We start from the raw sequence: 12500 nt of genomic DNA on the forward strand, positions 1-12500 counted from the left end.
AATAAATGGTTTTAATGTTATAATCCCAGATTTTAATCTTTCTTTTTAACACATACTGCAAACATTTTTTTTTAATGAATCATGCTTTAGTTCTTTTTCAGTACTGCTCTGGTTAAGCTCACTCTTTTTTCAAACTCTGCTGCCATCTAGTGACGCTGAATTACAACTGCAACTTAATATTTTAAAAGTATGTCTTTGTGTGTATTTGTTAAGCTCTAACTCACTCAAACAGTGACTGTCAGCAGCACAAGTACTTTTTAGAATGCAATCTGTTAGATGTTTATAATGAATTATTGGAAGAATGTTGACATTCTTTTTTGTTGTTCATTTTATTGTTGTATCTAATAAAATCTCTCATTTTATTTTAAGGTGCAAAAAAGTTTCATTAAGCTCATCATTTCTTTAAGCACACATATTTGTGAATGTGGGCAACATGTTAAAGGTGGCAGGGTTATTTGTCCACGATTTAATCCTGTCTGCATTGTGCATAAAATGAAAATGGAACAGAAATCTGCTCACTTTATTGGCTGTTGTTTTGCTATAAGATCAGACCCTTGATGCAGTCCAATCCCTTATGTTAAAGTTTTCTCTGTGCAAATTGTTTCTTTCTTTCACAGAATTTTTCTTCACAGTTTCTTCTCAAGGAAGAATTTTTGGGTTAAAGGAAAAATAAGTTTGCTCTATCATGATATGCTTCAGAAGCTGTTGGCAGTAATTCATGTCAGTTTTTATCACTTTCTCATGCTTGAGAAGTAACAGCAGAAATGTAACTAATCTAGCAGTTATCATTAGTGTCCATCTGTGTTTCAAGGTGACCTCAAGGCTACTGAGTTTTTTTATTTATTTCTATGTTCTTTGATAATACGGACATTTCAGTTCAACCCGTTACAGAGAGAGACAACATGAAATACAAATTGTGAGCTTTATTTAACTTTAAAGTATCAACACACACAAAATCCTTGGCCAGTCAAGGTAAATGTTAATCTGGATGACACCATTAGCCAAAAATCTGACTAACATTGTTAGAAATGGAAAGTTGTCTGTGAATCAGGGGATTCTGGGAGAAAAACAGCGCAATGACAAATACTGCTGGTTTTCCTTTTGCATGTGATGACCCAGGAATCTTCCAAAATGTATCTCTTGGCCCTTTATTGCAGTAAGATGATCAAAAAATGTATGTTAAATCTTCAAACAGGTTCAGCAGTTCAGCTATAGAATGCTGTTTATTATATGCTTTCAGACTGATATAATGATGATGTTTTATTGTAGTTTGAACCTTGAAGCTATTATGTTCCTAAATAAATGTGCCTCTATAGCAGCTGAGCCCGTTTAGTCTGCATGTTACTATTTCAGTGACATAGATCTTTACACATGCTGTAGTGGCGATTGCTTGCCAAGCCAAACATCCAATTAAAGTATATATGCAGGCCAAGAGAAGGTTCAATGTCCAGTCTTGATGATGGTTCTGGATGGTTTATTTTCTATTTTTGCCAACAATTAAAGAGTACAAACTTTTCTTTTGTCCTACCTCTCTTGCACTGGTAAAAACCGTAGGAGGCCCCAAACCCAAAATGCCTGCTGGTCCTTTCCCAGGTCCCTACACTTATAGAAAGTGGACTGATCAACATCACTTCCTCTCAGAACAATAAATAAAGAATATATAACAATACAAAAAAATATAAATTCAGGAATTAATTACCAAAACTCAAATGGATAAATAAATAAATATCTCCAACACATGCTATTTACTACTTAGAGTAAAACACAATAATACATAATAGTGTATTGAAGTTGAAATGAATGCGTGGATACAGTGATATGGACCAGGTCAATCCTGCTCTATGATGCCATGATGATACCGATAATAACTATGTTTTTCATAAAGAAGTGTATTTTATCTAAGAAGCATTATAACTAATCTAGAAATATAATGAATGACATAGTATGTGTATTTGTTTACTTGTTGAAATCCTCACTTTCCACAAGCTTCGGGTATTAACCAAGAGCAGACAATAAGGACTTTTTCAAGTGAAGCAATACAAGTCATAGAAGTCCAGATATAAAGAAATGGAAAAAACCCCATCAAGTGTTCCTAGAGGCAAAAGAAAGAATTAAGGTAGCAACACTGCCCCCTAGTGTCAGCTTACATTCTGACCTCAAAAGTCGAATATCCCTAAAAGGTTTGATGTATGTTTTCATTGACGAAAGTACACTTATATTGCAAGTATTAATTAAACATTTGATTGTAATTTGATTAATATGTACGGAAGAGGATTAGGGCCACTGGAAAAAAAAAAGCTAACTGATTTTTAAATTTTATTTCAGTTTAGTATGCGAAAAAATACTTTTTTTTCTCAGAATTCTGACTTTTTTCTCAGAATTCTGACTTTTTTCTCAGAATTCTGACTGAGTTCTGACAATAAAAAAAGTCAGAATTCTGAGATTAAAGTCAGAATTCTGAGAAAAAAAGTCTTTTTTCCCATACTAAACTGAAAAATTTTTTTTTAACTTTTTTCTTCTTTTCTTTTTTTATCAGTGGCCCTAATCCTCTTCCGTAAATATGTCTTATAGAAAACAGAAGAAAATCTATTTCTCAGAATATTTCAATTTTACAGAAGATCAATAAAAAAAAGAATATGCTCAATTCTATTCATTAAGTCACAGCAGTAATGATCCTGTGGTTCCACTGAGATGTAATGAATGATGGAGGCCTTCAGGTTGGAGCACTATGCTACGGAAGCGTATTGCTGTCACTTGAAAAAATTAATTTTTGCTCATTATATTGTATAAACGTGATAGTATATTGTATAAACATGATAATTATATTGTACAAACGTGATAGTATATTGTATAAACATGATAATTATATTGTATAAACGTGATAATTATATTGTACAAACGTGATAGTATATTGTATAAACATGATAATTATATTGTACAAACGTGATAGTATATTGTATAAACATGATAATTATATTGTACAAACGTGATAGTATATTGTATAAACATGATAATTATATTGTATAAACGTGATAATTATATTGTACAAACGTGATAGTATATTGTATAAACGTGATAATTATATTGTATAAACGTGATAGTATATTATATAAACGTGATAGTATATTGTATAAACGTGATAATTATATTGTATAAACGTGATAGTATATTATATAAACGTGATAGTATATTGTATAAACGTGATAATTATATTGTATAAACGTGATAGTATATTGTATAAACGTGATAATTATATTGTATAAACGTGATAGTATATTGTATAAACGTGATAATTATATTGTATAAACGTGATAGTATATTGTATAAACGTGATAATTATATTGTATAAACGTGATAGTATATTATATAAACGTGATAGTATATTGTATAAACGTGATAATTATATTGTATAAACGTGATAGTATATTATATAAACGTGATAGTATATTGTATAAACGTGATAATTATATTGTATAAACGTGATAGTATATTGTATAAACATGATAATTATATTGTATAAACGTGATAGTATAGTGTATAAACGTGATAATTATATTGTACAATCGTGATAGTATATTGTATAAACGTGATAATTATATTGTATAAACGTGATAATTATATTGTATAAACGTGATAGTATATTGTATAAACGTGATAATTATATTGTATAAACGTGATAGTATATTGTATAAACGTGATAATTATATTGTATAAACGTGATAGTATATTGTATAAACATGATAATTATATTGTATAAACGTGATAATTATATTGTACAAACGTGATAGTATATTGTATAAACGTGATAATTATATTGTATAAACGTGATAGTATATTGTATAAACGTGATAATTATATTATATAAACGTGATAGTATATTGTATAAACGTGATAATTATATTGTATAAACGTGATAATTATATTGTATAAACGTGATAATTATATTGTATAAACGTGATAATTATATTGTATAAACGTGATAATTATATTGTATAAACGTGATAGTATATTGTATAAACGTGATAATTATATTGTATAAACGTGATAGTATATTGTATAAACGTGATAATTATATTGTATAAACGTGATAATTATATTGTATAAACGTGATAATTATATTGTATAAACGTGATAATTATATTGTATAAACGTGATAGTATATTGTATAAACGTGATAATTATATTATATAAACGTGATCGTATATTGTATAAACGTGATAATTATATTGTATAAACGTGATAAATATATTGTATAAACGTGATAATTATATTGTATAAACGTGATAAATATATTGTATAAACGTGATAATTATATTGTATAAACGTGATAATTATATTGTATAAACGTGATAGTTGAGACTCATTTAGGACGAACAAGCAGAAGTTGGCGCTCCAAATCAATGTTTGATTGAACATCATCATCCTGCGCGTCTTCTCCTCAGCAGCACAATGGCAAGTTTAATGGAGTTGATAAAGTTTTACTTTATGCTCGGTCTAAGACACGGAGAGATATTGATGCTCCTGCAAACAGTGGATGAGATCTGTATTAGTATGAGCACATTGAGAAGAATCCTCCAAAGAATGGGACTCTACAGAAGAAAGCACCGTTCAGATCCTCTAGATGTGGTGGCCTTCCTAATTGACCAGCTGAACAGTTATGGGAGCCAACATGGATATAAGTTTCACCACCTTAAATGTGTTCAACACGGTTATGTTGTGACTCAGAATACAGTGAGACATCTGTTAAAATTTCTTGATCCCAGCGGTGTGGAACGAAGGCGGAGGAGGAGGCTGATGCGACGCGTGTATATTAATTCTGGACCTAATTTCTTGTGGCAAGTTGACTCCTATGATAAACTGAAGCCGTTTGGTATCTGTATTAATGGAGCAATCGATGGATTTTCCAGACAAATTATATGGGTTCATGCTTTCTCCACAAGCAGTGATCCTAAAATTATCGCTGGATATTTTATAAAAGAAGTTGAGACGAGGATGGGGACCCCTGTCCGAATCCGGGCAGATTTTGGAACTGAAAATGTTGCGATGGCAGACATGCAGAGGTTCCTGAGATGGAGTGCTGGTCGCTCCTCCAGTAATTGCTTTATCTCTGGATCCAGCAATCATAATCAGCGGATTGAAAGCTGGTGGGGTTTTTTGAGGACACATCATGCTCAAACGTGGATGGATCGTTTTCAGAAACTGAAAGACGATGATTATTTCTCTGGGGACTTTTTGGACAAACAACTTGTTCTGTTTACCTGTCTGAAGATCATTGAGGTATGTCAGAATATCAAATCTACCATTCTCTTTTTTGTGTGTGAAAAACAGTGTGTGTGTGTGGCCATGTCTTTAATACCTGGTGGGGACAATTTCCTAGGAATATGCTACATTTTGGGGACTCATAGGTACTTGTGGGGACCAACAACTGGTCCCCATAAGGAAAGTTTCTCTTCTTGGGGTGGGGGTTAGGTTTAGGACTAAGGTGTGAATTGAGTTTAGGTTAGGTTTAGGGACAGGTTATGTGTAATGAATGGAAGTCAATGGAAGGTCCCCACAAGGATATTGTGACACAACGTGTGTGTGTGTGTGTGTGTGGGGGGGGGATGCAAGAGAGAGTCACAAAGAAAAACTCGTTAAAAATGAAAAAGATTGTTTCCATTTCTAAATGAAAACACAAATATTTCAATAACCACATACACTGTTACAAGGACTGCAGCAATATGAAAATTTGGACCAATATTGATATCTGATATTGCTTTTAGTTGCCAAAAACCAATATTTCCTAATGTCATGTACGGTACATATTCCCCTAACCTTTTAAAACCTTGAAAAACAACCACAACAGTGATGCTTCACTGCATCATTTACAATATTCTACCCTGCATGATTATCAGCGTTTAACTACCACACAAATGCCAGCTGACCAACCCCCTACCCTCATCCTTTTGATGTTCAAATAGCAAAAACTTTGAAATGAACATAGGTGGAAAAAATTGGTCTAGTTTTACTTACCAGTTAGATAGTAATGCATTAAAAATGAGTAATTTTAGCTGATGAATTTTTACTTAGTTGTGAAAAATGAATTTTTTAATTCCACAATTGTCCTCTACAGGCATTTAAAAATGTTTTAAAAAAAACAATCCACTGGACGTTTTTTCCAAGTTTGAAGATGTTTCGCTTCCCATCCAGGAAGCTTTTTCAATGCAAAATGTCAAAAATAGCGTTGAGTTTGAGGCTTAATAGAGTGAACCAACAAAGCCTTGTTTTGGCTTAGAAAACATGCAACATCGCATGTTTTCTAAGCCAAAACAAGGCTTCTGACATTTTGAATTGAAAAAGCTTCCTAGGTGGATAGCAAAATGTCTTCAAACTTAGAATGAAAGTCCAGTGGATTGATGTTTAACTCTTTTGGAATGACGTATTAGCTGGATAACTGAGAATCCTCACCAGTATAGGCATTGCAGAGGTATTGAAAGTTTTTCTTCTCTCTCAGAGAAAGTGTGCACCCTAAAAACAGTTCCTAAATTGTAAGTATTATTATGAATTTTAACAAACTTTTCTTTTACAGGAGGAGCTGCAACAGGTTTCACACTTATGGAACACTCACACCATCCGTCACAGCAGAAATGCAGTGGCTCCAAGTGGACGTCCAATTCTTATGTACACCATTCCACATCTGTTTCATGGACGCGAACACCTGGTGGAGGTCTCCCGGGAGGCAGTGGAAAGTTGTAAACAGGAATGTCGACAAAGAGGACCTTATCCTTGTGATCAAACTGTGTTCAGCTTGTGTTGCCTTATAATGTCAGAGAACTTCTTACTCTCACCAACCACAGCAGATGAAGCCATAGAACTATACATTTTCCTTAGAACGTACATTCTTAAGGCTCTGTAAGCTGTGTCAAAGGTCCTGTCGCATTAGGGTGAGGCTTCTTCATGCCTCTGACATATAAATGATGCACTGATTTGTTTTGTACATGAACTTTTGGTTTGAAACCACATATATATTAGAACTGAATTAAAATATATAATATTTAAAAATAATAATCATTATGACCTTGAATTGCATTCATGCGCTGAATAACTTGTCATCATATTAAAGTGATTGTCAGAATTCCAAGAATAAATTAAGCAAATTGTTGAGAAAAAATGTTTATTTTTTTAATTTGTCAACAAACAAGTATTTCAGCTTGTAACTGCACGTGTAAATTTATAAAACATTCAACGTATATGCTGAAATATCAATATTATCTCTGTTTTTGAATCCAAAGATAATTTTTCAGTTAGCATTGAAGTTTTTTTTGGAAATACTTATATATCAAACATCCCACAAGAACAATGGTTTGTATAAATTTAACAAAACAAAACATGGATTCAACACAAACCTTCAGCTATAAACTTGAAAAGTAGGAATTTACTGGATACTATTCTGTCTGCTTCTTTCTTTCCATTATATAATTTGTTGGTTACCAAATGGCAGAACTTGATCTAAACAATGCTGAACTCAAAGCAGTTTTGATTCAGTAGTATGCTGTCCATTTCAGCACGCAATTCTGGGTATGAACCATATGTCCATGGCAGTTCCAGAGCTGGTCCACAAGTATGTGCAATAGGTCGCCTTGCCAGACCTTCTACTGATGTGAACATCACTTCAACTTTATTAACACAGATAACATCTGACCCCGTAACAAATCTTAACATTCTTCTGAGGCCTGCATCATCCAGTCCCCTGATGTACTGCTGCAGAAAACGAAAGCTTTGATTTTCAGCTTGAGTTGTTGGAGATGCATCCAGTAACTTCAACAACTTTCTTGTTGTTGGCTTTTTTTCTTCATACATGAGTAAAACTGCTTGTGGGCTGGAAAAAGATTCCTTTAAAATGTGACTAGCAGTTGCAGACATTTGTTCGGCAGCATATCTTGGCTTTTGGATCAAATGCTTGTGTGCTGCACTTACAAGAATTCCTTTCAATGTCTCTTCTGTTGGAAGTGTTGTTACATCTAAACGATCCAAAAGATCAATAAGTTCATCTTGGTCCTCATTCAGACTGTCTGCTTTTAAGGCTGTGGTCACAAGATCCCTGTCTGATTGACTGATGAACAGGAGAAGGCTTTCGAACAGCATTTCATCTGAGACTTCACTCTCACCAAAAATAAGAGCAACTGAAAAAGCAGGGGCAAGGCGACAAGGAAAGTATCCATGATCTTTATATCCCTTAAGCAGGACCCGGCCTATGGATTTCCACTCCTCTTTCTGCCATTTATTAGGCAATGAAGGGACCCTCACTTCCTCCCCTTCTGCGATGCGATCCATGAACTCAGTCCAAAAAGCGGCATAGACGTCTCTTGAGACGCCGTCTGCATCAGCTCCTTTTTCATCTATAAAGCTGAATTTCAGGGTTTGACTTAGGAGTCTTTCGTCCTTAAACTGTGTTATCAACTCCTCAAGGAGATTGCTCCGGTGAAGTTTAACATTGATGCAAATGATTTCATATGATGGTGTACTGGTTGTTGTTTCTCCTGCTAATACTGAAGTAAAGTGTGCTGTGCTTGTGGAAGCATGTTCACTAGATATGATACTAAACTCTTCTCCTTCAAACCTTGTGCTTGGTTGATATATCAAAGTGTCATCAAGTTGACCAACTATGGGCTCTCCATGGACTGGGCCAAAGGTCACCTCAGATGTGTCCGACAGTGCTTCTGTATCAAGTTCAAAATCTGATGATAGAATGACCATGGTTTCACTTACTTGGTCGTCTTTAAGTATATCCATAATTTCCAGATTACTTCCATCAGATTTCTCCCCCCCATGTTCTCCGTCATCTAAACTGATCTGGCTTTTAGTGCACAAGTAAAATCTTAACATCCCTAATCTCAGTACAGAGTAGAGTTCCCCCACAGTGATGTTTTCATCCAACACAGCTTCCTCCTGAAAGTCCAAAATGTCATGACTGAATGACTCAAAACGTCCAAATCTACATTTTCCATTTGGGAAGAAAAGTTCTTTGGAATAATTAATGAGATCTGATTTCTTTGACTCTTTGGGTACATCAAGGGTCCTTGTTCCTCCTCCTCTGCGTTTCCTCACTTGTTTGCCTTCATGAATCCATCCCAATTCGATTTTTCTGGTCTTTTTTTCAGCCCATTTGTTAGAATTGGCATATTGTCTTTTCCTTTTTGGATTAGTTGTCTTAGGTTCATCAAAGTTTGTATCTTCACTGCTATCAAGTCCCATCTTCCTCTTTAGTTTTTCAAGCAGTGAATGTTTTGTGGAATCTTTAGCATTTGTACTTTTCCTTTCCAAACAGAAGCGTCTTGCTGCTATGCGATCCCCATATGTTGGGATGTAACGAGAGAGGGTGCCATCATCCATACATTCGATAACTGTTGTATCAATCTGTGTAGAAAGAAAAATATATTAGATCTTAGAGAGAAACAAGGGAATTTTTGCAATATCCTGTCTCCATCTCCAAGAAAGGTTGTGCACAAAAACAAAATGGCAAATCTTTTTTATCTTTGCACCTTTGCAATATATCAAAAATGAATATAACTTTCCAGATATCCAGAAATCCAATTCTTGAAATTTAAAAATATATTTCTGGTAGTATAAATATCTTTCCAGGTACCAACTGCTTATTTTATGACTAGTTAAATTAGAATTCCATTTATCTTAATTTCAACAATGCCTATCTAAAATGCAGTTTTAGAAACTATGGCAGACCATTTTGACATTTATTAGAAGAGCTGTCCTCTCTATTGTTCCATTTGTTGATCTCTAAAATAAGATTCTTCCAGGTCAAAACTATATTTCCACTAGTCAGAAATGTACATATAGATATCCTACATATTTATATTTCAGGATGCCAAAAATATATTTGTACTAGTAAGAATATACTTTCAAATACCTAGAAATCTTTACAAATTTTAAGTGGCCCTTTTGACATTTAGTAGCTTGACTGAATATGTAATCCAGATATCTGAAATGCATTTCTTCCTAGACAACATGTACATTTTAAGTATCTAAAATAACATTCTAATATCAAATAAACATGTCTGATATCTGAAAAGTAATTCTCACTAGTACAAATGATGTCACGTTTCTCATTCATGTGAAATATAATTACAGATATCAGCTATTGATATATGACTAGTTCAATTTGAATTTCAGATACCCACGTTTCAATAATGCCTATCTAAAAAGCAGTTTTAGATACTTAAAACCAGCATTCAAATAAATAAAAAAAGCGACTCCGTCTTCATATAAAATAGGCAGGCTGACTAGTCATATTTCTATTACACGTTTCTTCCATAAACATTCTATGGTACTAGTATCAACTACATTTTACATATCTACAAACCTTTAGTTGTTTAAAGTGCCCATTTTAACATATACTACTAGTATATGTACTAGTAAGAAATCTAATCTTCTTACTAGTACAAATGACGTCACTTTCCCTCTTTAATGTGTATTGGACCGTTACTTTAGGATATCTGAAATTACATTATTACCGTTCTTCCTACCTAATTTAGAAATGACAGCTTTTATGTAACCGGTTATTGATGCAAATCGTTATTCCTGCTTCATAACACCGTCTGAATTTTTTTCCCCCATGGAGTAAAATAGAGGCAAAAATGAACATAACTTCTGTTTTTAACAGACTTTCTGTTGAAGTTTCTCCTGCATGACGCTCTATGTCGCCACAAATCCCCTGGCTGAGGATGAGTTCATTTCATTTTCTTTCAATTCTGTCAAGTAGACTATCACCGGTGCCATTACTGCTTTCAAATCCCCAGAGAGTAAGCTAAATTTATAAAACCGAATGTCTTGAATTTAGGTTTGAAAGCCTTAAAGATATGCTACTTTTAGTCATTAATTCCTGCTGTCTGAAATAAAAAAATATGAACAGTAACAATCAGATTATAGAGATCAGAAATTCATTTTTAGAAATCCAGAATGTTTATTTTAGATAGGAGTAATGTCATTTCGGATATGTAAAAGTAACGGCCTAATGCACATGAATGGGGAAAAGTGACGTAATTTGTCCTAGTAAGAATTAGATTAGGAGGAATACTACTAAAGATATCTGAAATACAAAGAAATATATCTTAAAATGACCACTGATATTAAGTAAAGATTTGTAGATATCTAAAGTAATTTAAGAATTACATTTAAGGTGACTGAAATGTTTATTTTCCAATCGAAAAATGTTATTTTAGAAATCTAAAATGTTCATTTTGACTAGGAGGAAATGCACTTGAGACACCTGAAATATATATTAAGTCAAGCTATAAATGTCAAAAGGGCCAATCAATTTTTTAAAGATTTCTAGGTATTTAAAGGTTATTCGTACTAGTACCATAATATTATTTGCAGCCTTAAAATTAAAATTTTCATGGCTAACGTAATTAAGGACATCTATATGTAGAGTTCTGACCAGTAGGAATGTAGTTTTAGGTTAGGTTTTAGGAAGAATCATATTTTTTAGATCTACAAATGGAACATTAGAGAAGACAGAAATTCTAATAAATGTCAAAACGGCCTGCAACACACTCTGACTTTATTGAAGAAAACTTCATTAAAGGTTTTACACATGTTAATAATCAAAAACATCATGATTTTAAAGCATATTTTAGCAACAAGTGGCCAGGGACACCTAGTGGCAGCAAGTGGCAGTGCCACTGGCAACTTATTAGCAGATGTACTACTTTGTTTCGTCAAGTAAATTGAAGATACAACAAGTAAGGTGAAGATACAACAATTACAAAAAAAAAATGTAATTAACAATAGTTATCTGCATGCTTTATCTAAGCTAAATGGTCAGGCTAAACTAGGCAAGTACAAACAAAAGAACTACCTTGATGATTATTGCACTCATTTATAACCATTAATGGCCAATAATATATCAGAAATATGAGTGGCCGGAAAATACACTTACGCGTTCTTCCTCCATGCGTGAGAGACACTCCTCTGGTACGCCGCGGTTTCGAAGAAATCGAAGTAAATCATTGTCCATATTTGCAGCCATCCTATCTCCACTTCCTTCCAAAACATGCTAGGGGGTCCAAGTCTCGCGGTCGCTAAAGACTAAAGGCGTATTAGCGGAACCATCTGGATTGAGTTATCACGTTTATACAATATAATTATCAGGTTTATACAATATACTATCACGTTTTTACAATATAATGATCACGTTTATACAATATACTATTACGTTTATACAATACACTATCACGTTTATACAATATACTATCAGGTTTATACAATATAACTATCACGTTTATACAATATAACTATCACGTTTATACAATATACTATTACGTTTATACAATATACTATCACGTTTATACAATATACTATCACGTTTATACAATATAACTATCACGTTTATACAATATACTATCACGTTTATACAATATAACTATCACGTTTATACAATATACTATTACGTTTATACAATATAACTATCATGTTTATACAATATAACTATCACGTTTATACAA

At 33.3% G+C, this 12500-nt stretch overlaps 2 protein-coding genes across 2 annotated transcripts; one reads left to right on the forward strand and one right to left on the reverse strand.

The window, feature by feature from the left end:
- The first annotated feature begins 4635 nt into the window (after nt 1–4635).
- LOC119787932 lies at nt 4636–7150 on the forward strand. The gene is made up of 2 exons (XM_038292007.1): nt 4636–5277; nt 6569–7150. Exons 1-2 carry the CDS (start codon nt 4795–4797, stop codon nt 6893–6895), a joined length of 810 nt encoding a protein of 269 aa, XP_038147935.1. The 5' UTR covers nt 4636–4794; the 3' UTR covers nt 6896–7150.
- Nucleotides 7137–12193, reverse strand: LOC119787931. Its single transcript, XM_038292005.1, has 2 exons — nt 11936–12193; nt 7137–9396 (listed from the first exon to the last, which is right to left on the reverse strand). Exons 1-2 carry the CDS (start codon nt 12023–12025, stop codon nt 7489–7491), a joined length of 1998 nt encoding a protein of 665 aa, XP_038147933.1. The 5' UTR covers nt 12026–12193; the 3' UTR covers nt 7137–7488.
- Between the last annotated feature and the right edge of the window lie 307 nt (nt 12194–12500).

This window comes from Cyprinodon tularosa, unplaced genomic scaffold, assembly GCF_016077235.1.
Source record: "Cyprinodon tularosa strain WSP-4 unplaced genomic scaffold, ASM1607723v1 ctg306, whole genome shotgun sequence".
In the NCBI taxonomy this organism is placed as follows: domain Eukaryota; kingdom Metazoa; phylum Chordata; class Actinopteri; order Cyprinodontiformes; family Cyprinodontidae; genus Cyprinodon; species Cyprinodon tularosa.